At 39.7% G+C, this 27,012-nt stretch overlaps 1 protein-coding gene across 2 annotated transcripts in view; it reads left to right on the forward strand.

The window, feature by feature from the left end:
* The window catches only part of HIBADH (3-hydroxyisobutyrate dehydrogenase), a 131,412-nt gene extending 105,526 nt beyond the window's left edge, over nt 1-25,886 (forward strand). The window contains exons 5-8 of one of the 2 annotated variants that reach the window (XM_073333627.1): nt 7,164-7,297; nt 7,896-7,972; nt 17,211-17,367; nt 24,922-25,885. In XM_073333627.1, coding sequence (XP_073189728.1) covers nt 7,164-7,297; nt 7,896-7,972; nt 17,211-17,367; nt 24,922-25,080 — 527 coding nt within the window. In that variant the 3' untranslated portion in view covers nt 25,081-25,885. Of the gene's footprint in view, nt 1-7,163; nt 7,298-7,895; nt 7,973-17,210; nt 17,368-24,921 lie in introns of both variants that reach the window. The other variant, XM_073333626.1, reaches the window with a different exon arrangement.
* The last annotated feature ends 1,126 nt before the right edge of the window (nt 25,887-27,012 follow it).

Below are 27,012 nucleotides of genomic sequence, written 5' to 3' on the forward strand. Positions count from 1 at the left end.
TCAACACAGTCTGATGATTCTGAAGTCAGAGCAGCTCACCTCTTACAGCGTTCTGTTGCTCCTTTCAGCAGAAGCTGGGCCATTGTGATATTTATCTGAATTCAAACAAGGCTAATTAAAAGAGCTGCTGACAGTTGTTGTGATTTGACATTGACTGGAGCTTGATGGTCATTATGGGTAAATAATGAACCAGGTCTGCAAATGTAGCAGCTGCCAACTTGGGATAGAAGAGCAGCTATTGCTTCCAATTTAGGGATCTATCGACCGCTTCCCTTCTCCCTGCAGATCTTCTGCACAAAATGAATGTTTTCTGCTGCTGTGTTTTGTGGTTTCAGCTATTTCAGATGTAGCCTGTAATTTCCTTCTTAAATATTTAACTTAGCCCATTATTAGCTTTCAAAGTTAACAACTTTTCTGAATTTTTTTTAGTGAAGATTTTTGTGCACAATATAAGTAGATAAACAATTGTCAGTATGTAGTTAGTTGACATGTTGTCCAAGAATCTGCTAGTTAGTCTTGTCTTTGTGTAGACGTATTTCAATAAATCGTATAACTAGATTATTCTGTAAAAAGAAAAAGATTATATATATATAGATTACTGAGGCTTCCTTAACAAACTCTTTTTTTGTTAGGAATCAGAATACTGAGCACTAAGACGTACTTCTTCAAAGCACTGACCTAAACCTCAGTTTTCATTTTTGTTCAAACATCAATAGCTTATGAAATATTTTGATGCAGAGTTCTATTTATCAATACAGAGAAACTGCAGTGACTTTCATTAAGGTGCACTTGTGAATACATTGTCACTTCATCATGAGCTTTGTCTTGTCCCATTAGCAAGCAGGAACAGGTGCATTAAAGGGAGAAAAAGGCAAATTGTAATTATATAAAAATAGCACAGAAATTTAAAAATCATATTCTAGAATTTTATATACACCAGCACTTACTACATCTATCCAGCATTTGTTCAGCTGCCATTAAAAAGGGTATGTGCATTATGTAAAATGTAAGAACATTCTTGTGCGTAGTGCATAATGCAGCAAAACTAGAGATCTTGCTGGGAGGAAATGATCCCAAACGTGCCCCTAAAAGACAAGTCTTGCTTTGAGAAATAATGATGAAAAATTGTCCATTTGTGTGTCCGTGTTTCAGCAGAAACTAAACTCTGTATTGTCTGTAGAACCACCTCGATAGTTATTTGTGGGTATATTTTTGTGCGTGCACACGCACGCACACACGTGCATGTTGTTTCCATCCTGGTTAAGGCCAACAATACAGTAACAAGGGGTTATGTTATGCTGGTTTATGTTAAACCAGATCACACCCTAACATGTGCAGAGCCATTCATCTGTGTCACCAAAACCCAAGAGAACATCTGACATGGACTCTGAAACAGAAACAGTGATCACTTACAAATCAAACATGGCACGCTCTAAACCGATTGTGCACGGCAATCTTTTCTAGAAAGGACAACTAATTGAACATGATAAAGTGTAAAGTTAATTAACACCCTTAAATTTGTTGATTACTTTCACGGGATTATATTGTTCGTTGAGTAGCAGCTTTCTGTCCCAGCTGTCGCCTTTTTAGCGCATGTCGCTGGTAAACAATAGAGACACCATAACAAGTCGTAAATGGTCCCTGTGACAGCAGCCCCTTGTGAGGCTGCATCTGTAGAAAATGATTAGAACAATTGCATTTTAAAGACGGCTCACATTGCAGCCCAGGTCCCATCGGCCCTCTTCTTTATCTCTTTTGATGGCACACTGGTTAAAACCTTTAAGTTCTTTTGAGTAAATTAAGTGATTTACTGTGTTTAGTTATATAGCCATAAAATAGCTTTATATGGCTGCCTGATTTTATAATATTAAGAAATATACTTACTTTTGTTGGAATTTCTGGGAGCATTGCCCTTATTTCCCAAGTCTGAGACATCGTAAGTCTGTGTTTAGCAAACTAGTGGAAGAAAATGGTTCCCAGTTTGTCTTTGTATGATTACATGACATTTAATCTACTATTGTACATATCAGAGTTTAAATAATTTGCTTTTAATTTTGATTGAGGTTTATAACTGGTGTTTCCTCTAAGTGCTTTTTGTTTGTTTTGGTTTTACATATAACAAAACAATGGTAACCTTCACAGAATTTTGGTGAAGGTTCTTCCTGTATCTTGGTGCTTAGTGTGTAACTTGTGCACTGCTTAAGACAAAGTTTTTCATGTGAGCTGGCAAGAATTTTAATAAGAATCACATAACCCTTAAAAGAAAACAAACACATGCAGCTCTCAAGTTAAGCCTATGTGAAAGGCAGCAAAGAGATGACAAGAAGCTACTTGTTTTAGGGGATTATAGTCCTTTAAACTGTATTTTTGCAAGAATACTGGAATAAGGAGCTAGTATTCTCTTGCATTTTCCAGAGCATAACAGTCAAAGCTTAAACTCTCACACTAGAAGGTACAACATTGTAAAACAGGAGAGCATTAAAACTCTAACCCTGTTTTCTTTTTTGTTTTTAAATCTGTTTCAGATCATAAATTAGTTTTAAATACAACATTGTTCAATCCACTGTATACATAATAGAACAAGGAGGAAAGAGATATTTATGCCTAAACCTCTCACGGTTCCAAAAGGCAGGGTGAAGGTTGGAGCTGGAGTCTCCAGTACAGTCACAGGATCATACAGTTTTCATAATCAATGGATAAGCTAAATTTAGTTTTTCTTTCTAACTGTCAACAATAAAATCATTTACAAAGTTTGTGTGTACACAACACACAGCAAGACTGATTATCTTGGTATATGCACACATTTAAGTGCAATGGGAAGCTTTTTGTTTTCAACAATGTAACTGGACAATGCACACCTTAGAATGTTGGTCTATTATTTTTTTTAATGTACTATATTTTGTTTGGGGAGAAGGTAAAAATGGTGCTCTAAAATAAGAGCAAATCATTTACATGTAAATGCAATTGGTTATTTTCTTTCAGTGATTTTCAGTTCACATTCCTAAATAATCAAGCTGGGTATTATCAAATTGCTCTTACCATTGCAAATGTTTGGAGTGTGGTCATAAAAGCCTAGTTCTTAGAGCTGGAAATACTGCCATACCAGTAGGTCTTATACACACCTCAGGATTTTCAAGGTATAAGATGCTGTGAGGTTTAAATAAATGTGGCTAAATTAATTAGGAGAAATAGGTGTTTGGGGGATTACTGATTAGGTACAGAGCTTTTCACTTGTAGGTCACTTAGCACAAACCTGGCCCAGGTCAGTAGTGACCTGACTGGCCCAGGTCAGTAGTGACCACTTACCATTACCATCTGAAGGCTCTTGGGCCTCAAGGAAATGAGCTCGTGTTCTCCATCCTGAAGGGGGATTCTAAAGAGGATGGAGCTAGGCTGTTCTCAGTGGTGGCAGATGACAGGACAAGGAGTAATGGTCTCAAGTTGCAGTGGAGGAGGTCTGGGTTGGATATTAGGAAAAATTATTTCACTAGGAGGGTGGTGAAGCACTGGAATGGGTTACCTAGGGAGGTAGTGGAATCTTCATCCTTACAGGTTTTTAAGGCCTGCTTTGACAATGCTCTGGCTGGGAAGATTTAGTTGGGGTTGGTCCTGCTTTGCGCAGGGGGTTGAACTAGATGACCTCCTGAGGTCTCTTCCAACCCTAATATTCTGTGATTCTATGATCCAGGTTTTAGTGGACAAGTGTCCACATCACCACTTTTGACACTAATTGACTACACCTCTGGCAGCCTGAATAGGGAATCGTGGAAACTGAACTAATTCTCACCCCATAGGTGGCCCTTCTAGATATGACTGAGGTAGGTTGCATAACAGTGTTGTTGCTACTACCTAATATTGTACCCTTTCAGTGTACAAATAGAGGACTTCAGACTCCAAGGCTGTCAGTCTCACACCTTACAGGCAACTAGAGAGAGAGAGACACACACCTACCTCCATTACACCAGGTTGCACTCCTCTTATGGCTCCTGTAGAGCATCTTGCTGTGGTTCTGGCTGCAACATTTCTTCACTTCTACTCCCTCTATGCAGACCCCATCTATGACTCTATGTGAGACATCCCCTTCAACTGGCAGTGGCCAAGATAGCCATCTACCAATCTAGGAGGTGGAAGCTTGATGGGGAGGCTCTCTGAGAATGTGTGTCTTATTTTCATTCCCTGGTCAATTCTCTTCTCTGTGCAGAGTTTCTTTGGGTGACCTCTGCTCACTCCTTGGATTCCTTCAGGGAGCAGTGAGTGCTGTCTTGGGGTCTCTATTCATTGTCCCCGTACAGCTCCTTCATTTTAAACATTTGACCTCCACCTCCGTTGCTGTTTTTTCATTTAGTTGATTCCTAGATCTGTGGTCCCTCCCACGTTTAAGGAAGTAGGTCTATTGTTCTAGAGGGCTCCACCTTCAGGATTTCAAAGATTGGCCCATACCTTCCAGCAGCAATAAATCATCTTAGATTTTAAAATTTAATTTATTAATATTTTTGTTGTAGGAAAAATGTTTTCCCTTCTCTCTCTCTCTCTGTTCTGTACTGTTATAGTCATATGACTATATGGTAAGAAAAGTAGAATATGGGGCAGTGTGCTAGTTGGTTCCCGATCCTGCTTTGCATTCTGCCATCAGGACTTCCGTAAGACTTCACAGACACAACAGAGGCAACTCTAGAGAAACCCAGTGCAGTATTGGGGCCTTGTGAGTCCAATGACATTGGCTTGCTGGAGGGGAGAATCTTACAAGTGAAATTCTGTGCTGATCACAAATGTAATTTCTTATCCGCCATTCTCTAAGGATGAGAAGGGGAAGGGACATAAGGATCTTGAGGGTCTGCAAAAGAGTTGATTAATTGGTGTGTGAGACATAAAATACAGGAACAAAAGTGGTGACCAGTGCTCCTCCTTTAAATTCAAGCCACTGTACCTCCTTCGTGCTCTCGCCTTAAGTAGTGTTAAGAACTATAGTGCTGGTATTTTATTATACTCCAAAATCATGAAATGAAATTAGTGGTGTGCATGTCCTTATGCCCTTTTGCTTCCATTTGGAGCTGAAGTGATGACATCTTGAGGCTGAATTGACTACAAATTACCAATACTGTGTGTTTGCTGGATTGCTTGTTTGTTTCTGATCAGTTGGCTGACAATTGGTGAGGAATCTTGATGGAAAAACCCATCATGATATGAATGATTTTTTTTGTTTTTAGAAGTACAAATGTCCACGGCTTCCTCATTATAAAACAAATTATTTTTCTTTCTTTTGCTTAACTAATTTAATTTTTTGCACTCAAAATGTAAGCATCTGTACGAGTGAGAGAGTGCAGCTGTCAAAAGATTAACCAGCTGAAAACTATTGTCAGCATTAATTTTGCTCTAATAAATGATTCTCTGAAGCTATTTAGCAGTCTGTAATCTAGATACAAGGCTTTTGACCTATGATGGATAGTGGTGGATTTTGTTTGTAAGCTTTGACTTAAATTGTCCACTTAATTTGCTGCAGGTCAGATCACAGGATTAGTAAGAAAAGGTCATTATGTGGTTTGCATAAAAATAGCTAGGGGAACAGCATGAAAATTATGTAGTGATCTTTGCAGACACGTTGCATGGTAAACTAGTAGCCAACAATATGACAATCATCTGTTCACTTAGGCCCCAAATCCAGGCTCCTGTCTCTGTCCCAGATTTCTGGGAGTGGGCATTGGAAGTTACATGAAGAGAGAAGGTGAGAGGAAATCCTCCATCCAATGGCTGAGGAGTGGTGGCTGCAATGCTGAAACTTCGGAGTTTATAGTGTTGGGAAGAGCTTTACAGTGGTGGATACTCTGGCAGTGCCACACTGTTAAAAAAAACCTATGATGGTCTACATACAAAGGCAGTCCAATCCCCTACTCAAATCCTGACCCCTTCACTGTGTAGCAGTACAGCACTGGTTCCATTGCCTTGGGGGCTTTTGTACCTGCAGCGGTAGGGGCAGGACTTGCCAGGGGAGTGGATCAACTGCTACAGACCAATTCATCAAAACCTCTGCATTGTAACTGGGTTTTCAGTTATTGTGGTGATTTTTGCCATGGATTTAATTGAGATTGGGGTCCAATCATACTTTTATAAAAGTGACCTTTTTAAAAAAAAGTCAAATGCTTCTGTGTACTAGGAAAAACTAAATGGAGCAAGTGTCCCATTGAATGTCATTTTAAAAGAAGGAGTTTTGCTCTGATGGCTTTTTCAGGTTAGTTTTTAGAAAGGTAATTCTGATTTGCCTTAGACTGTAAGCACTTTGGGATTGTAAATTCATATGTTACAACGTCTAGCACAATGAGGCCCGATGCCAATTAGATCTCTACTACTACTGCAATTAAAACATTTAATAATAGTTATCGTAACTAATTGGTTAAAAGCAGTATGGACCCTAACGGAAAGACAGTTTGATTTTTTTGTGGAAACAAAATAGTTAAATGTGGAAGAAAAATGAATTCCCTCACTTGGATTTTTTATTTGTAAAAACACTGGAACTGCTTGAATATATTAAATTCAGAAGTAGGCCATTACTTGCAGCAGTCTGTTCTAATAGGTCAAGGTTCGATGCATAGCGTAGACAATTTATGGTGTCTAGGTTCCTAGCAAAATGAACTGTAAAGCTAAGTTGCTAATCACTTTTCCAAGTAGTCTCCTTGGGCCAAATTCACCGGGCAGTTACATCCATTAAAATCAGTTTTGTCTGGGAGACGGGGTTGAAGAGGATGCAATTCACATCAGAATTGTTTATTTTCCCCTAGAACAAAAGATATCATAAGCTAAAACTTGATGTATTGCCATTTGAAAATTCTGTAGCCAATGAATTATCGTGTTTGTTTCCTGACCCTTGATAAAGGTGGGACAGATTTATAGGAATGAAGTTGTAAATATTGTGTATGTTTAATCATTTTTTAAAACTTTTTTACATTGTTATGCAATACATTTTCCCCTTATAAATTATATGTGGGACATTGGTCTCAAAGTCCCTTAATTCAGAGAAATAGATCTTCTGTTTCTGATTAGAAGTATGCAAAATATTTGTAACAAAATGTTAATATATTTTTTAAAAAATCAGATGTTGAGCCTTTTTTGTCTGTTTTTTGGATTTTTAAAAGGTTGGTATTGAATCTAATGTTTTCCTCTCAATTCAGGTGTTGGAGCTGCTCGAGCTGGGAACCTTACATTCATGGTTGGTGGAGTGGAACAAGAGTTTGATGCTGCCAAAGAACTGCTGACATGCATGGGTTCCAATGTGATCTACTGTGGAGAGGTTGGAACTGGACAGGTAATGCTTGCGGAATGTTTGGTATTCAATCAGCCTGGCCTTTCCCTTTTTGTTACCATACTTGTCTTCCATTTTAACCCAATTCGCTTTAATCTACCCCAAGTAAATTATCTAGAATCCACAATGAAATCCAGTACAAGATGTTGGTATCAGCAAAAAGGTGCAAATTCTTCTATAAAATATCTCATGGTACCATTACCTAGCATCTTGACTTGGTAACCAATAATACACATCTGAACTAGCATTTTCGCAGTTTGGCTTGTTAAGATTGTACTTTTCAGTGGTCACAATCTTCTTAAAAAACTGTGAAATAGATTTATGGTATAGTCTGAAAGAACAAGTAGCCCGCACACTCAAATCAAAGCAAGCGGAGTTATTGTGCTAGCAAAACAAATATACTTCATGCTATCTGAAGTATCCATAGGTCAACCTTCATTGACCTGATGCTATAGTACGTTGGTACTTACAGGTGTTACATTTAGGGAGAGGCTGTTTAACCATATTCAGTCAAAATCCGGTTGGAGCTGGGTGAAAAAAATTCCTATGTGATATCTACATGGAAACAGAGAATCTTACTTAGTATTTAATTTATTTTCAGGCTGCGAAGATCTGCAACAACATGCTCTTAGCCATCAGTATGATTGGAACTGCTGAGGCTATGAATCTTGGAATCAGGTTTGTTGGATTTTATGTGTTTTTGTATTAGCAGATTTTATGAGCTGTGCTGGTTGACTTTTTTGTGGCTAGAGAATGATGATCAGAAGGAATAGATGAGATTCTGCCAGGAAAAAAAGGTAGAAGTGTTTCATTATTAGAATGCAATAAGGCTTGTTTATTTGACGAAGAGTAGGACCCTTGAGAACAGGAATGTTCTTTGCAGTGGCCATAAAATATTACAAATATCTAAAGTTACATTATATTTTTTCTATGATGTCTCAGTTTCTTCTGTTCTGATGATACATGCACTATAAAATGTAAATGTACTCGGATAACATGGAGGTATAGTTGTTTGACGCATAGGCTAATGTACCGAGTATCACAAGCATTATGCTCTCACATGGCTCCATTTGGCTTTATTTGCCTACATTAAATATTGCCCCAAAATGTGTTAAAAAGAAACCTCTAGCATTTGTGCATATCTCAAAAGAAACTAGGATGCAGTCATAAAATGTCAATTTACCCTCCTGTCAAACTTAACTACTGTTGTTTCTCATGCTAGTCATAACAGATACTTCCTGGTGAAAAATCCAAAATATATTCCATTACTTTGCTTAAACTGTTTCCTGTTTTAAGAACAACATTTTTCTGTAACGAGTGATGTATCTAACTTGTAGGTAGCAACATTTTGAAATATTTTAATTTCTAAAACCAATTTTATTTTAATTTTAAAGTATTCGTTTTGTTAGAAATTTTTACGTTTCCAGTCCTGCATGAGCCTCTACATGTAACAAGCCATTTAATTAAACTTTGCAATATTTTACCTTTGATTCCCTTGCCCAAGCTTACATCACTATAAATACCGTTTGTAGGGTTATAAATAAGAAAAGTCTGTGTTTCTGAGAAGATTATCCTGTAAATGCGTAACTTCTTAGGGTTTTCATGAATTATTCATCTCTTTAGCTACACCTTTACAACTGCCCACTAGAAACTACAGATACTGCAGATATTTGTTAATTCACTATTGCATGTCCTACTATGGTTTTTGATTTAAATGACAGAAACTGCAAGAGGGCTTCAGAATTTAAATAAATAAAAAAGGGCATATGCACACACATACGTGCACATACACACTCACACAAAAGGCAGGGTAATGGATTCGCATTTCCTCTTAATTACCATATCAAGATGCAGTTGTTTTATTGAATTGCCCTTGTCTCAGATGTTAGACTATCTTGACCTATTAAGTTGTCATGTTGTAATGGAGATAAAAGAGGAATTTGCTTTGCATCAGTGCTAATTGGTTTATCAATATCCTGTACCATTTACATTTTAAAATTGAGTGTCTGTACGATAGATGGTGAAGCATATCTGTACCAAGCCATAATAAAATTGGTAGGATTGTATACAACTATTGTAATTCAGGATGGTAAAGCTGTATCATGGTCAGTTTTAAGTCTTGGTTCACTTAATGAAAAATCAATGCCATATGACTTTTGTTATATTTTTGTCCACATTTCTAGGGATTATTTTACTTACTACTTTTGTTGTTGTTTGTGTGTGTATGTATGTATGTATTTTAAGAGGCCTTGAACACACATTCTTGGCATCAAATCCCATGTGAAACTAATAGGTGTTTTCAGCCTGCAAGTGTCTGGATTGTCTCATTACAGGTTAATTTTTTCTCTCGAGTGTTGAGTGAATTTGGGTTGTATGAAAGTAGCATTCTGCTAGTGCATGCTAATGCCAGATTTTAGTGAAGGCAGGCACTGTGCAAGCTTCCCCACCTCACAGCAATGGTAATGCAGCTCAGCTTGACCTGCTGTTCCTATACTGGGCATCGCTTAAATACAGACTTGTCATCATACAAAGTAACATTAGGGTTTGTTGTATAGGCCCTAATGAAACCCCATTGAAGTAAATGGTAGTCTTTCCATGGGCATTAATGGACTTTGGATCAAGCTCATGGAGGACACCTTTTCCACTTTTAACAAAAGTAGAATTTTTCCATAGGTGAAATTTTTTCCATTTGTGTGTATAAATCCAGTGTGTGACCTAGTCTCAGTATTCCAAGTCATGGAGGTGGTGTCCTTCTTCAAAACACCTTGCCTGACTGGGTTTAATCATAGTTAATTGACATGATGCTGAGCACAATTTGTTGCAGTCTATACTGGCCACTAGGTTGTGGACATCATCATCATAGCATCTAACTGGATTATTCCCAACAGTGTTCAAACGGGATGAAGTTGTTTATTGTAGATAAGCCCAAAGGACAGTAGTGGCTGGGGTTAGAGAAGTGAAAATCTGAGCATAACTAAGTTGACGTGTCTGGCATTGAAAGTCCATCTTCTGGCAATGGAGAAAGCTTATTGGTAGCTTTACTAACTTGAAACTGCTAGGGATTTTTTGTGTGTGTTGCGTAGGGAAGGTTGGCTATTGAGCAGGGGTGTGAAGGAACAAGGAAATGTCCAACAGAAAAAGAGAAATTGAATACACAAATGAAAACATCCTTCAACCAAACAAGGTAACTTCCCTGGGTTTCTCTTTCCTACAAGAAAGATGCTTCATTAACACAAGCCCTCATATTTGGGTTTGTGTTAATGAACTTCTACTCCACTACAGAATTTGCCAACAGTGCTGCATCTCTTTCATTTTCTTACAGGCAGAGGGTCTCTTTATATTAGTTTAGAATCACTAAAACAAGTACTTCTCTTATTTTCTATGAGATTTACATATGTATTTTTGAAATGACAGATTTGTCCCATAATATAGTATACCAGGGGTGCTGGAACCATTTGTAGAGTGGGGATGCTGAGAGTCATTGAACCAAACTGTAAACCCTGTATATAATGGAATCCACTTGAAGCCAGCACCCCTAGTTCAAGCATTTATGAAATTGGTATCAGTGAGCATAAATTTCCCGGTAGTAAACTCCCACAAAAAGCAGGATCTTGAGCACTACAGGACTGCTATATTTATGGTCAATTTGCTCCTCTGGGTTTTCTTTTTTTTCTTTCTTTTTTTTTTTTTTTTTTTTAATTAAAAGGGTGAGAACCATATTTCTTCTTGTATGAGAACTTCTTTTACAAATGAAGATGGCTGTTTTTATTAAAAGTGTGTACTTATTAGTTAGTTTCAGATTTATAATTTGGATTTTTAAGTGGCTTTTATTTGTTTTGATCATTGAGTTCTGGCAATTCTTAAAATTGTTGAATTGCCTTTCACTTTTTTCTATTCACTCCATGGCTGTTTATGAATGTTGATGATTAAAGGTAGTAGAAAGATGTTTGGAAAAAATACTGGAAAGTAATGTACATTTTGATTTAGAGCTTTTCTTTTCCCAGTTTAGTGCTGCAGTCTGATAGTGAAAGTCTCTAGTCATGAGAGAGGTTTAGCACATGGGTGTGGATGTGCACGTATGTACGTACATATGAGTGTGTATGTATATTGCTAAAAGCTATAATATATTAATGACAAAGTAATAGACAGAATGCACCTAAATTTCATTAATGAGAAATTAAAATACATATTGATACCATCGGCAACCTCAGATTACTTTTTTTCTTCTTCTTTCTACTTGGGTTGCTGACCATCTCAGTTTCTAGTGGCCTACTTTTATTGGTCTTTGGGTTCTCAGGTAAAAAAATGAAGTATTAGCAAGATAAAGCTTGAAAATCTAAATAAACTATTGTGGATATTTGACTTACAACTAGGTCATGTGGAGATTGCTACATTGCAATCATGTGGAGATTGCAATGTAGTTGGGAGTCCTTTCTGTGACTGCCTGCGCAGTCTTAGGGTATGTCTGCACTGCAGTTAGGCTCTCATGGCTGGCCTGTGCCAGCTGGCTTCAGCTTGGTCTAAGGGGCTGTTTAATTACAGTATAGATGTATACTGTAACCCTCCCACCTCATAAGTCCTAGAGCATGGGCTCCAGCCCGAACCCAAATGTCTACACTGCAGTTAAAGAGCCCCTTAGTCGAAGCCCCTTGAGCTCGAGTCAGCTGGCACGGGCCAGCCGTGGGTTTTTAATTGCAGTGTAGACATACCTTTAAGGAGAGCCTGTGTGGTGGTGACAATAGGTAGCACAAGATTTTATAATTAGTTTGGGAGCTAGAGAGCCACAAAAGAGCTACAAGGTTTGTCTGTACCAGAAGTCTTCTTCATAAAGAATTCCCTTTATATTTATTACAACCAAGTCCAGTCTTCTGTCTACCACGAGAGAGACTACAGTGGCCACCGCAAGTGTAGCAAAAGATTCTTTTTTCTTCTATACAGTTTTATTATGTGCCAGGTTGTGCCTGGCTGCTTTGTGGGTGTGCAGGTGGGTCTGAGGACACAAGAATTTCCTCCTCCTTTTATGCCACTGTTTAGCAGCCAAGCACAGTTGTAATCCTTGCACTCCAGTCTCTGGATTGCTGTCTCCCTATGCATCTGTGGGGCACAAGAAACCACAAGGTGGAGTTGAGGGCAGGGCCGGCTCTTCATTTTTGCCGCCCCAAGCGGTGAAAAAAACTGCCGCCGTGGACGGCAAAAGAGAGAAGCTGCTGCCGAATTGCCACCACGGCGGAAAAACTGCCACCTCTTTCCAACTGCCGCTCCAAGCACCTGCTTGGAACGCTGGTGCTTGGAGCCATCCCTGGATGAGGGGGTGGGAAGGACAATCACAGAAGAGCTGGGCAGGTATACAGGAAAGAAACAAGCTGTGCCCCCCTGTGGGGATGTAGCACTGGGTGAACACTGGGAAATTTTGGAAGGAATGGCTGGAGACAATTAGATCGCCTTCTGGGGCAGTGTGACTGTGCTGCCCTCGATGTAGGTCTGTACCTAAATGGCATGATCAAGCCCTGTGCGATTATTAATATTCCACTCAGGGTACTTGGATGACAAAAACCATGCTGGGGTACACATTTCTACTAGCGATGGGCGAGTCTCAAAAGCTTCTGTCTGAATAATTATCTGAGAGATCAGATGCTGCTTACCCAAAGCACCTCAGGCTTGAAATTTCTCAAGAGTTTAGCTACTTCCTAGTCTCATTCAGGGAATCCCAGAACTGCCTTTCTTGTGGGGTCTCACTGCTGATTTGTTACTGCTACAGACTGAAACAGGGGAGAAGTTTGTGAGAATTTTAAACAAGTTGGTAAAGTCTTTTTTCAAACTTCAATGAATGTGGTTGGGTTTTTAACAGTGCTTAGAATTGTTCTTATTTTTATCTAGATCTGTGTGTCCATCTCTAGTTTCTACTTCCCTAGTAGCTCATTAGTATTTCTGTTGAAGATGCATTGATTTGACACAGCAATTGTTTTTGCGTTACATTATGAATAATGTTTGGGATATTGGCTGCTTTCTCTGTGTCTGGAAGAACATTTTGGCAATTGTAAATGCACACGCGCGTGCACATACTCTTGCCACATCCGGTGGCAAGTTATTATGGGGACTGACAGACTGTCATCATTTTGATAGCTTGAGCAGTATATCTCTGGAACAGCAATGGAGCTCTTATGCAGAAAGTATCATATGTTCCTAGCCAATTTACAGGGAAACAGCAATAACATTTTATCATGGTTGAGAGCCCAGTAGCTGCTTCCTATTAAACTTGCCCTTTCAGATACCTGTCTTGGATTAATTTGTTGATTTCAAATGGAAACTCAGTCTTCTCCACTGAAGCATGACTTTCTAGGATAGACTCTCACTGAATGACAATTACTGTATATTCTAGCTGGTTTCAGACATTACAAGCTTTGAGCGCAGTGGAAGACAGAGGACTTCTTCAGTAACGGATTTTAATACATGTCTAATTTTAACTGTCAGTTATATATGCACCAGTAGACGAATTCTCAGAAAGATGAAATGCAAAACACTTCTAACTTGCTCTTTTTAATGATACACTTGCTGCCAACAAAAAAAAAAAAAGCATTGCCGGTCTTCTGAATTGAAGCTGCATAGTGCAGACGAGCATCAGCGTTTAAAAAAATAGAGATTCAAACTGACGCAAAAATCTTTCCGCCCACCACAAGCGAAAACATTTGTACGTAGCCTTTTCACATCTAGTGCTGAAAATTCTTTTGGTGTACATTTACAATATTTGTATTTTTAAAATATATTTTGTTCAAGGAACTGACTGGAATGCTACCAGGACAATACTCATTTTGAGGGGGAGGGATTATATGTATTTTAAAATTTCGCCCCTTCCTCCCCACCCCAATCTTGCAGTGTAAACTCTACTGGAAGCTGTAGTTAACATCCAGTGGAGGTGCTGTAACAACAGAACAAACAAACAATTCAGTGTGCTGTGTGGATGAGAGATCAGGAGTCCTACATGTTCTTAATATTCTTTTTAGTCAATGTTCCAATCTACAGCTTATTTGGATGAGAACACTTTCAATAATATTTGTATTCATAAAGTACTCCTTGCTGAGGCCTTTGATGGACTATAAAAGATAAAACATGATTAAAATGCAATCAAAACATAATGGTCGGGGGAAAACTCTTTCAATTTAAAAATCAAATCAAATGAAATAAAAATTGAAAGCTCAATTCAAAAAGGAGGGAGAGAGGGGGTAATAAGGCCCTGATCCAATTGAAGTCAGTGGGAACCTATCCACTGACTTCCATGGGCTGTTGCATCAGGCCCTAAATACGGGACTAACAGTGGTAATTCTAAAAAGAACCTTTGAAATATTGGGTGTTTTTAAAAGGAGGAGGAAACAGGTGAGACATATTTCCAAGGGAGCAGGATCCACACCTTAGTACCCACCATATAAAGTGTCATTTTATATTTTAAACTTAAATACATAAATGTTACATTTTAAATTTGTATATTTACAAAATCCACTAATAAATTACCCTTAATCTCCCATAAATTAAATATTACATGCTACAAACAGAGATTCCTATGATTAGTTTGGATACCTTGCTGATCTGTTGTTGCCACAATTAAAGAATTGGTGCAAAGAGGAGGAACCTTCTCTTTGTGAGAAGGTAAAACCAGTGCAGGATTAAAGCATAAACTAACTAAGTTACAGTTTGGGGCCTCGCAATATGAGGGGACTCTAAAAAAGAAAAAACTGACTCCATTTCAAATTTGATCAAAATTGGTGATAAGTAAAGGAAATATGGGGAAAAGAATGTTCTCTCTAAATATAGACATTTTTGTTCAAATATGACAAAAATATACACACAAATACCCTTACCCTTCAATGATTGTTCATTATTGATAGGCGGGAGACTAGGGCTGAGAAAAAACTGATAATTGCATTTGTAAAATTAATATTTTTACAAGTAAGTCTGCTATCAGTCTCCTAAGGCAGCGTTTTGTTGGCCAGCTGCTACTGGTAAAATTCTGACCCGCCTTCATAATTTATTTCAATAAATAAACTCACTTCGGGGAAAACGTGAGGTTGGAGACGGCAGTGTCGTGAAGCAATCCTGCCAAGCTCATACCCCTATGGGACTCGTTCTAGGAGAGATGTCATGTATAGCATCCCCCTTGGCTGGTAATAGCTGGAAGGCCACCATCTTTTGTTTACAGTCCAGCACGCTCAGTCGTGTAGCGCCTTCGATCCTGGTTTTCTTCGTTTTCTTAAGTGTTAGTGTGTTCGTTCTTCTTTTGATCTGTAGATATGTACAATTGTGTATTTTAGTGTGCATGCTGCTTGAAACGCTGTCCATTTTTCACGTGATTGAGTTTGCAGGTGATCATCCTATGGACTTTGGTCGAGTGGATCTTGAGGAGGATAAATTTGTGTTGGCTTCCCTCCGTCAGTTTCGGGAACCTTCACTACATTTTTATAGTATGGCAAAGAAAAATCCCAACAACTCATTTTTTTGTAGCGAAAATTAAATCGGAATAAACATTTGTAAATATATTTTATATATAGTCTGGATAAACTTTGTATTTCCCTAACAAAATTAATCAAATGATTTTTTTATTTATTCATATGAAAAGGAGGATACTTTTCCTTATTTATGGCTTTTAAAAAATTATATATCCTCTCTTGTTTTTCTATGAGAACTTTTGGGTTTATATATTCAATGTCCTTTCTGTGAAAATAATAAATTCATTTTTTTTATGGAGCTGCTTACACTTGACATAGCTTAGGGCCTCAGAATGTCATAATCCGGCCCTGGGTAAAACTGACTTGGAATTGTGGTACGAAACATATTTTATGTTTAGTCTTGTCAGTTTTCCTGCAGGAAGTATACGGCTATAGTAGGTTGTGAAGTCTCTTTCAAAAATTCTTGTTCTGCTTTGCATTAGGAGATATAGGAGATAATTGTGTCTGATCTCTTTTCATGGAGAGTGCAACAAATATAAATAGAACCTTTAAAAAATATTGCTACCAATTGATATAAATGCAATTGGTGTAAAATTACATTTGCAACTTGATATTCAGCAAAAACGCAAAATAATAACAGGGTTAAAAACTCAGTGTGTTAAAGTAATATCTTGACTACATTTCTTTTAAAGTCCACAATGAACAGCAGTTTATGCCATCAGCTCAGTGCTAGAACAAATGATGTTTCTGCTCGGACAAGCTTTGTTTTATCAGGATCAGTAACCTTATCAGCAGTTGACCCAGAACTATAATGCATGTCTGTGAATAGATAGAGAGCATATGTCACAGTTTCATGCAGACTTGCTTCCTAAGCAAGAGTGTATAATGAAGATTTAATAATAATAAAAACTAGTTTGCAAATGTGAACAACAGTAAATGTTTTTAATAGGGATAACATCTTTCAGTCTCCTTATTGTTAATATTACATTGCTTTCATTAAAAAATAAATATACACCCATAAATTCACCAACACATATTTCCATAATGCACCTTTTATTTGCCAATACTTAGTTTTGAAATCGTTCATCCAGTTTCTAAGATTAACATTTGGCTGTAAAGGTATGAAGCACAGGTATATAGTAGTATGTGGAAGAACTGAAAACTTCTTTTGGTAATAGGCATGCAAGAGAACTGCTATTCTCAGAGGGCCTTTATTTCGCTTGCATTTTCAAAATTGTTAGGGGAAAGGTCTCTTCATAGAGCAGAAGGCAGAAGCTTTGAAAACGTATTGCTTAAATGATAGATTGATACCCTTTAATTTAGGATAGGGGATCCCCTTCCCCCATATCAATACTCTATCATTTTTCTTGACTTACAATAAAGGGAGAGAAATGATAGTGTGGTCCTAGCATATAAAACAAGTCACCCATATCTTGTGCATTTTGACATTAACACTTCTCTTCCTTGACCTTTGACAGGTTTGGGCTTGACCCGAAACTGCTGGCTAAAATCCTAAATATGAGTTCGGGCCGTTGTTGGTCAAGCGACACTTACAACCCTGTTCCAGGAGTAATGGAAGGAGTACCCTCTGCTAATAATTACCAAGGTGGCTTTGGAACAACGCTCATGGCTAAGGTATATAAATATAAATCATAAGTATGGAAAGAACTATTTTATTGTTCTTGATTGTCAGAATACATGAGAAATGTTTCTATGTTGTGCGTGTGGTCTCCCTGAATATCATCGATCGCTTATACCAGACTTCTAACAGTGTACCACAATTCCAGCAGCCACTGGATGGAATGTGATGTTCTTCCCTCAGTTAAAATTGTTAATGGTGTTTGGAATTATGTGCACTCCTGGAGAGGACCACAAGTTATTGTAGCTCTGAATTATCAGCTGAGTCCTTGATAGGTGTGGTTGTAGATTTATAAGGGGGTTTCTCTTAGTGTTGGATCAGTGAAGGTTAGTGTTATGACTCTATGTTCCAAAGACCGTCAACAAAGCCATATCCTCCTTCTTTGAAGTTGGACTTCTTCCAGCAGCACATGCTCCTGGTCAACTAGTGGCCATATAGAATAATTTCTAGCACTTGTGTAGTATTAGATCCTCAGATGATATAAATCAGCGTATTTCTATTGACTTCAGTAGAATTATCTGATTTACAATATCCTAGGATTTGGACCACAGTGTCTTCCATTTGACAGCTTCACAAACATTGATTGACTTAACCCTCCCAACACCCCTGTGGGGTAGGTGTAAGTATTATACCTATTGATGTGGACATGGAGACAATAAGATTTAAAATTGTGACCTCTGCATTTAATTAAGAACCCTTAACCAATGAGGAACCCTAACTACTCAGCTGGGCTGTTCCAGGGTGGATTTCAGCTGTGTACTTATGTCCTGAAGGTGGGTATGAAGTACCCCTCTATGCTCTAAGGCCTGCCCAGGGATCCAGGCTGGAAGCCAGAGTCTCCATGCAGGAAGTAGGAGAGATGAGATGAGGGGAGCCATATGCTGCTTGCGACATGCAGTGTCATGCTCTGGGCCCATGACCAGGCAGCCCATTGCGTTACAGGGTCCTTACATCAGACCTTTTAAATCCAGCAACTGCACTAGAACCCGCCAAAGGTGTGAGTGTAATTTAAACTTTTAAACACTCCTCCCCGAAACCAGACCTCTGAGATGCTGGGTGGCAGGTGAGAAAACCCACATGGCAATTTACCATTTTTGCCACATGGGAAAATTCCCATCCAATTGGCAACTGGCCTAGCCCCTAGCATCATAAAAGATCCAGCTCACTAGGTAAGGGTGAGCAAGATGGTGATGGAATAGCTGCAAGAGCAAAGCGGGCCCAAAATGGCCACCCAACAGCAACAAGGGTAAGCAGATGCTATCTCCTTCCCTTGGCAGGCAAGAGCCATCAGCTGGCCCCTTATGACCGTCTCGATTACCTGGATACCCCCTGTTCCCTGCCGCCCAAGGAAAGGGGAGGGAACGGGAGAGAAGCAGTACTATCCCCCTCTCCAATAAATATATTCTACAGGGAGGGGGAATCTCAGGGAACAAATGTAGCACTGCCCCAGCCAGATAGATAGTCATCCATCCATCCATCTAACAGGTCAAATACAGATACAAACCGGCCGTATTTCCTTGCCTTCTCTCTATTGGAGGTGGAGAAGTGACGCTTGCATGGCGCACAGAGAGACCGTAATCATCTCTTTTGTAATATATTTGATGGAAACTTTCAGTATCTTCCTTATTATTGCAACTTTCTCCTCTTCGGTCTCTCTTGAGGTCCCATATTGCTCCTTTCCAGTACATCCACAATGCAGCAGCTAAATAATTTCCTCACTTGATCGACATCCCATCCTGTCATTGTCTTCTCACATCTGTTATTCTTGCTCTTAAAGTCTTTGCACAATGCTGCTCCCTTCTCCTCCTGTGTTCTTTTCTCTTATTATTTTTCAACTTTCTCTCTTCCATCCCCTCTTGTTCCCTTCTCCCTCCTTCCTGTTTGTGCCTACCCTTTAGGCCTGAAGCTACTTTCCCATCAGTGCTCCAGGCTCCATCCCTCCTTTCATTCTATCATCTTCCAAAACCCCACATGCTCCCTGGGATCTTTATCTGTCTTTATAAAATAAGCTCCCCAGGGCGCAGGAGTTTACTCTGTGTGCTGTGCTGCTGCTGCACAGAACACTTTGGCTTGGAGCTTAATTTTCTTCTTTTTTTTTTTTAAATAAATATTTGGAGCTTGCATGCCACAGGCCTGTTCACAGCCTCTTCACTTTCAAGCGGAGTAAAAGCTGCAGAAAAGAAGTTTCGTGTGGGTTCTTCCTAGTTTCCGAGCCTTTTCTTTCATTGACTCTAATACTTCAGAGTTTAAACCAAAAGCTGCAAAAACAAACCATCAACCCAAAACCCTACCCTGGCGCACATGTGTGTATGTGACTTAGACACACACGTTCTCCCTCTTTCATACTTAAGCTGCAAACTGATTCGTGTGGGCCAGCCCTGCTGCCTGCATGAAACCTCTACAGGGTGGGAAGCCTTCCAGGTCGGTTTGCGGGATTGGGGCCTGTCTAGGAGTATGTGTGGGATTTGCAGTGTGCAGAAGGAAGTTGGATTTTTTGCTGGTCTCTCTGGTTTTAACCACCTCAAAATATTTCATAGTATATTAGCCTGTTAGTATTTTTCACTTGTCTCCCCATCACAAAATTGTTTCCAGGGGGGCTCTGGACAGATGCAGGAGTAGCTTGCAGGATTAGGGCAGTTTATATGTTGAAGTGAGCACCCACTTGTCTGAGAGCCTGAAAGTGAGTGGATACAGAAGAAACAAAACTCCTGCCTCCCTTCTCTCGTCCTTTATTTGTGCCACCCCCAATATCCCACACGGTCAGGTGAATGAAGAGACCCAGGAGCAGAACTAGAAAGTGAAACTGATGGGCCTAGGGTTACTATCTTTCAGGTTCCCCAAAAGAGGATGCAGGGGAGGAGCTGAAGGGGGGTTCAGTTGGGGGGGGTGCCGGAAGGGGTGTGTGTGTGTGTGTGTGTACGTACTGGGAGGGGGAATTTGGGGGGTGATGGAGGAATGTGTGTACTGAGAGAGGGTATTTGGGGGTGCTGGAAGGAATATTTGGGGGTGCTGGAGGGGTGTGTGTACTGGAAGAAGATATTTGGAGGGTGCTGGAGGAGGAATTTGGGAGTATGGGAAGGGTGTGTGTGTACTGGGAGTGGTATTTGGGGGTATTGGAGGGGTGTGTACTGGAAGGGGTTATTTTCAGGTCCTGGAGGGGTCTGTGTGTATTGGGAGGGGGTATTTTAGGGGTGCTAAGGTGTGTATGTACTAGGAGGGGGTATTTTAGGGGTGCTAAGGTGTGTATGTACTAGGAGGGGGTATTTTAGGGGTGCTAAGGTGTGTATGTACTAGGAGGGGGTATTTGGTGGGGTGCTGGAGGGGTTTGTATACTGAGTGTGGTGTTTGAGGAGGTATTTGGGGTTATGGGAAGGGTGTGTGTATGTGTGTGTGTACTGGATGGGGGCACCTGGGGCCTCATTCTCGAGGCAGGGGGTCAGTGTTGTTCCCTGTCATGGTGGCAGGGGCCTGGAAGGAGCGCCAGCCGTCCATCGGCCACCTCAGTTTTACTTTGTTGATCTTCTTGCACATATAGTGAAAAACAGTAGAAGAAAAATATAAATGATACCAGGGCAGTGAGTGGAAAGGTGAGTCCTGTATGGACAATTTCAATGCCACCGATAAATTTTTGGGTCTGGTGCCTGGTACTATGATAGGCATTTTTCTAATGTGAATAAAATAGAGCATATTTGTGGAGCAGTAGCAGATTGGGGAGGGGTGTAAGGAAAGTTACTAGCGAACAGGAAGGAGTAGAAAGATGAAAGCAGTCGATAGAAGAGGAAAAAAAAAAGGTAGAAGAAAAGGGTACAGGAAAAAAGGAGACACCAGTGCAAAGGTGTGTGAGCTGTCATTAAAATTGATGTGAGCTAACTAATTTAGCACTTCATTCTTCAAAATCAGAATTTAATTTCTATCACTGATAAGGCTGCCAACCTCTGGCCTATCCAAGTGTCAGGGATAGCTAAGGTTTCCTAAAGCACAAGAGTGTTCATAATGTAAATCATAGTCAGATTGCTAGCTGCCCTCAGCTGAGTCTCCTCCTCCTCCTTTCCCCCAAAGAGCAAAGCTGAAGTGTCGGACTGTCTTCATCTAATCTTGAATCTGCAACACAGGAGGGATGGAGAGGCAGTAGATTTTTCTAGCACTTCTTGAACAATCCTCAGGGGACACATTGTTCCCTCTGCATCGAAGAAGAATTACTTGAGTAAGCATTTAGCTAAGGCACTAGAGCTATCCGTTACTGAACATCCCAAAAGGTGAAAATTGGTGATGTGGTGACCTCTTCCAGGTACTAAACAGTCCAGTCCCTAGTCTATTTAAAGAGATTTGTTAGATGAGAATTTATCCTTTTGTTTGTTCCACCCACTCATGCCATTATTCAAATTAGATTGTAAATTCTTCAGGCCAGGGACCTACTCTTTTATTTTTCCTGTGAACTGCACAGCACATAAAACAATAATGAATAATAAGAGTTTGTAGAGAAGGGGAGGAAGAGCATCTCTTGAAGTGGAGAAGATGACTGTCTACACAGAAAAATTATCTGAAGAGTCAAATGACCACAAGATAGCTGTTGTCCTAAGATGGTCATAAAACTTCATCTTCTCAGATGTCAAATGTGGTGATAGTTGAAAGATTTATTAAAGTATTCCACCACTGATGGATCCTACAGACAAAGTTATAGGCTCCAAGGTTTTTTGGCAGCAAATTTTCTATAAGACACCTCTCTGGAAATCACCTCTCTTCTGTCTCGAAGTCTGGAGTGTAACCTAGTGTCTAGACAAGCTCTCTAATATGAGCCCTGGTCTGGAGATTTCACTTCAAAGATCAGATTTATTGCTTTTCCTTTTAAGGGTCAGAGGGTTATACAGAGAAGACATTACAGATCAGAAGTCCTCTCCTCCCATTAACATTAAAGGTGTTGATAACAGCCTTCCTTTTAGGATTCCTGGAGGAGCTAGATTTAGATCGTATTAATCTTGACCCTTGTCAGGGTGATTCATCAGACGGAGTAGGGGCAGAAGTAGGGCTTTCCATTTTTTTTTACTAAAGAGTTTCTGATACTAGGTTAGGACAGTCTTTGGGTTTTCCTTTGAATGGCAGAATCCGATTCAGGTCAGACTAGAAAATAACTAAAAATAGATGAAGTATTTCCTTAATAACAACAAACATTCTTTTAAAAATGTTGGCCACTGCTTCCCCATAAAAGATGGATATTTCTCCAAGTCCAGCAAAAACTGCTTTAGTCTCTGATAGTGAGACATCTGGAAGCCATTGTGTCAGTTCCCAAGAGGGGGAGAGGGGCCGGAAAGTATATTCTGATTCTGCCTTTCCCAAAAGGTCAGGAAGAGCCGGATCCCAGTCAGAACAATTTTGTCATCGGAAGAAATTCAGAATATAAATTCTGAAGACAAGTGACTGCGCCCCGAGATTATATGTTTTGGATAACGTTGCAGGATGTCTGTTGGCGCACGGTTTCCAGGATTGGGTTGTTTTAGGTAAATATAGCTCCTTTCCTTCGGTCTTCATCCCCTTTACAAAAGTGCAAGTATTGCTGGCAGTTGCTTTAAGAGGATACAAAGTACATCTTATCGAATGTTGATTAGTCAAAGTTGTCCTGTTCCAGGAGCTTCAAGCAGCTACAGAAAAGATGCTGGAAACATCACAATCTGAAGTTTATGATCATGCTTAGCAGTATATTGTTCTGTAACAGCATCGATGCTACTTCAGAGATCAGCCTGACACAGAACGTGAGGGAATCACATCCATCTTGGGAGAGAAGAGCAAAGTTGTTTCTCTTGTTTCTTACACTGGAGTCAGAGAAGTCCTTGTCCATTTAGGGGTCATGTGCTTATGATGTCAAGCAAAAGGTCAGGTACACCCCCAACAAGTAGCAGCTCTGTGTTTCAGCAGTCTTGGAGTAGGGACTCATTATCCATGTTGAATGGTCATACCGAGATCTATGGAAATTCTGCCTATGCTAGTGAATGGTCCCTCCGAATTTAGAGTGTACCACTGGAAAATTGTGATCATAAACACATTCTCAGGAGTTGGGGAGCCCATTTATATTTCGTGTCCATTCATAGAAAAAGGTATCTCTACAAGAAAGCAGCATACTGGTTTTCAGGGGCTAGGGCGGTCTTCTGCTCGCTACCAGCCAATGATGTCAACACACTGTTGACCAGACAGCACAGTAACAGCTTTTCTGGAGTCCTGTGAGGGTGGAGGGTACAAGGGCTTGGGCTCCAGCCCATATATCTACACAGCAATTTTTAGCCCCGCAGCCCAAGCCCGATAAGCCTAAGTCAGCTCACCACTGCAGTCATGGCTCTTGCCACACAGGGCTTTTATCCCCAAGTAGATGTAGCCTATGGGTATGATCTACACTGAAGCTGAGAGAGAGACTACCAGCTTGAGCAGACAAACTCACAAGCCCCAGCCTGAGCCACAACATCCAAACTGCTATTTTTAGTATGGTAGTGTGAGCCCTGTTAGCGTGAGTCTGTCTGCTCGCTCCCCGCTGCAGCTTACACATACCCTTAGGCTAATATGCCAAGGAAAGTGGAGCAATACTAGCTGAGAAATGGGCATGGTCAGGACAGCCGAGGAACCTGCTCTGTCAGAACCCTACTACGGTCTCCATGGACAGGGCTTTCCCAGCTGACAAGGGAAATCTTAAGTGGTCCCCAGGTGAGAGCTAGGATGGAAACAGAATGTGCCTTTCTCCTGGTATAAACTCCTCATGCAGCTCAAGAGACCAGGCTAGCCTAGGAGGGTTTGAGGAGAGTAAATACTATTATGCCCACTTGAAGATGGTTAACCTAAAGCTCTGAGAAGCTGGTTTTATGCAAGTGTCACATGGTCAGTGGCAGTGTCAATTACAGAACTCAGGAATCCTGACAGTCCTCTGCTCCTGCCACTCAGCACACTGCCTCTTTACTTCTAAAACAGTGATTGAGAGAGAAAGCTGAGCTCCAATGTGGTGCCAAAAACTGATGGGTCCATTTGGTTCTTCAGCATAAATTCACCGGAAAATGCACTTTCTGCAGTGCTCAAACTATTCACTGAATTTGTGTCAAATTTAGCTGATAGTTTCAGCCAGAAAAACAATGGGAAAATGTCAAAATGTTTTGACGTTTTTCTCTAAATGGTATTTCGTTTAGAAATGTAACAATATATTTTTAAAGGTGAACGAGACCCCCAAAAATGAAAAAGGTTGTTTTGGGTTGTTGGTTTTTTTTTCCCCCCCATTTCAGGTGCTTCAAATGGATTTTATTTTTCCTGAATTCATTTCATTTGAGGAAAAACTGGAAAAAAAAAATCAGTTTTTCTTTGAAATTAATCCAAGGCTGTTTTGGACTTTGTGGTGCAGCTCCCGTAGCAAAATAAAAAAATGAAGGCAATACTTGCCTTCTTCCAGGGCTGGAATTTTAAGGCTGCAGTATTTCGTTTGTTGGCAGTGGCTTCTCTTTACAAGGAAGCCAAATAGCTGGTAATACTCATATGGCTACTTAATTCCTTGTTGTTTCTCCCAATGTTTTTTCTGCTTTCAGGATCTTGGCTTGGCACAGATTACTGCTACCAACACTAAAACACCTGTTCCTCTGGGATCTCTAGCACATCAGATATACAGGATCATGTGTGCAAAGGGCTATGCCCTGAAAGACTTCTCAGCTGTGTTCCAGTTTTTACGTGAGGAGGAGAACTTGTGAGCTGTTGTTTTGGCAATGGACACTATTAGAAACCAAACAATTTTTTGGAACCTCCTTATAGCTCATTTGAGAAGTATATGGGTTTAATCAAAGGTCACAAGTCATGAACCCACACTGACCTGTCTGCTTTTGGTCATCTAGGTCTCAGCAAACTCTAGGATTGTGCATCAATTCTTAAAAAAAAAAAAACAGGCCGGGAGAACGGTTCTTTATTTGGTCAAATAAAAAAAAAATACACCAACTGTTTAAGAACCATAATAGCATATTCACAAAATCCAGTTAAGTATTTTTTTAAACTAAGTACCCAATGATTTGCATATAAAACAACTGACATTATGGCTCTAAATTGTGCAAACTGAGTTGAATCTTCAATAGTAATAACATAGGGTGACAAACCAGCTTTCATTAACTTTTAATAAAGATAAAGCCTTCATGGAAAAAGGGAAGGTCCTTACAATGAAGAAACAACTTTTTTTTCATTTTCTTGCTATTTATTTTTAACTATTAGCTTGGGCCTGATAATCAGTGATGGATTTCTCTTGGGATTAGTGTTACAGATTTATGTTTATGGGGGTGTGTAAATTAGTGGAAAGCTGTTACAGCATGTTTAACTGGTAGACTTAGTTAAAATAACATAGTATATATGTCTCTCTTATAAAGCTCCAGTACTATATTTGGCTAACCCAATTTTATATTTCCTTCTTGCACCCTGTCATATATTTTCAAAAGTCAAAAATGGCACCTACTAAAAATTCTGACAAATGTACATTTGCTTTAGATAATTACTGGATTATTATAAATATAAATAAAATTAATCCCATTATTTTGAAATCAAATAAAAATCTATGTTGGTAAATGCCTGCTATGGAGTTGTTTTTTTTGCAAACTTGCATTTAAAAAAAAAACATACAAATAGCTGCAAAGTTGTGCTAGGTCACTCACTTTTTGATCTTCTACAGTCAGTCTTTCATAAGCACGGTGTAGTTTTTATTGTAAAATGTGTAAGGTGGCATATTTGCATATTAATTTCCCTAGCCATTCACCTACCCCTGATCTAGCATTCTGAAGATGAGTATTCCTCTTAACTTTATGCGTGAGTTGTCTCACTGAAGTAATCTGCAGGATTGGGGTCTTAATGGTCTCTATGCATCCTACATTTTCAGAATTTTGCATGTACAGTGATGCATTTAATAGGTGCATGCAGGGAACACAGTTGTGTGCACAACGTAGGCACCAGTTGTGCATGGAAAACTCAGAAAATTTGGGCATAGTTGTCTATAAATTAGCAACAACATATACAAAATTCATTAAATATTACCGTTGTTCTGTTTATTCCTTTCCAAGCTTGTTTTGATATCTAAATAAAGCTCTGTTATTCTAGGACTTTTATTACAACTATGTATGGGCACTATACTATTAAAAACAAGCATATGTTTCCAAATTATCCATCTGCCTATCACTAATTAGATAAAAATTAGCAGTTCATCTGCTCAATTGCAGTGGTTCTGAATCTACCTAATATTTCACACAAAACAAACTTCATTGAAAGAAGATTATTAAGGTTGCAAAGTCAAGTACTCAAAAGTTAGGAAATGCCAGAATTAAGATGCTTTGTGCAACCTTAATTATTTTCGTCCTGTGCATATGCACTGTCATACAGTCTTTAATTACATGATCACATCATATTTTTCCACAAAACTCCTGCCTCATTCAGTGAATAGGAGGACCTGCTCTGGGGATGAATCAGGGCTGGGTAGTGAAGGAGGCTGTTGTCTTTAAGCAGGGCCAGCCTTAGGGGTGGGCTATCTGGGCAACTACCCAGGGGCGCCATGGCCAAGGGGACCGCTGTGCGGCAGCACAGAGGTGTTTGCTGCCAGTGTAGAGTCAGAAGTGGCTCCCAGCTGGCAGGAGAGTGCTGTGGGGGGGAGGAGG

Source organism: Lepidochelys kempii, chromosome 2 (assembly GCF_965140265.1).
Source record: "Lepidochelys kempii isolate rLepKem1 chromosome 2, rLepKem1.hap2, whole genome shotgun sequence".
NCBI lineage: Eukaryota > Metazoa > Chordata > Testudines > Cheloniidae > Lepidochelys > Lepidochelys kempii.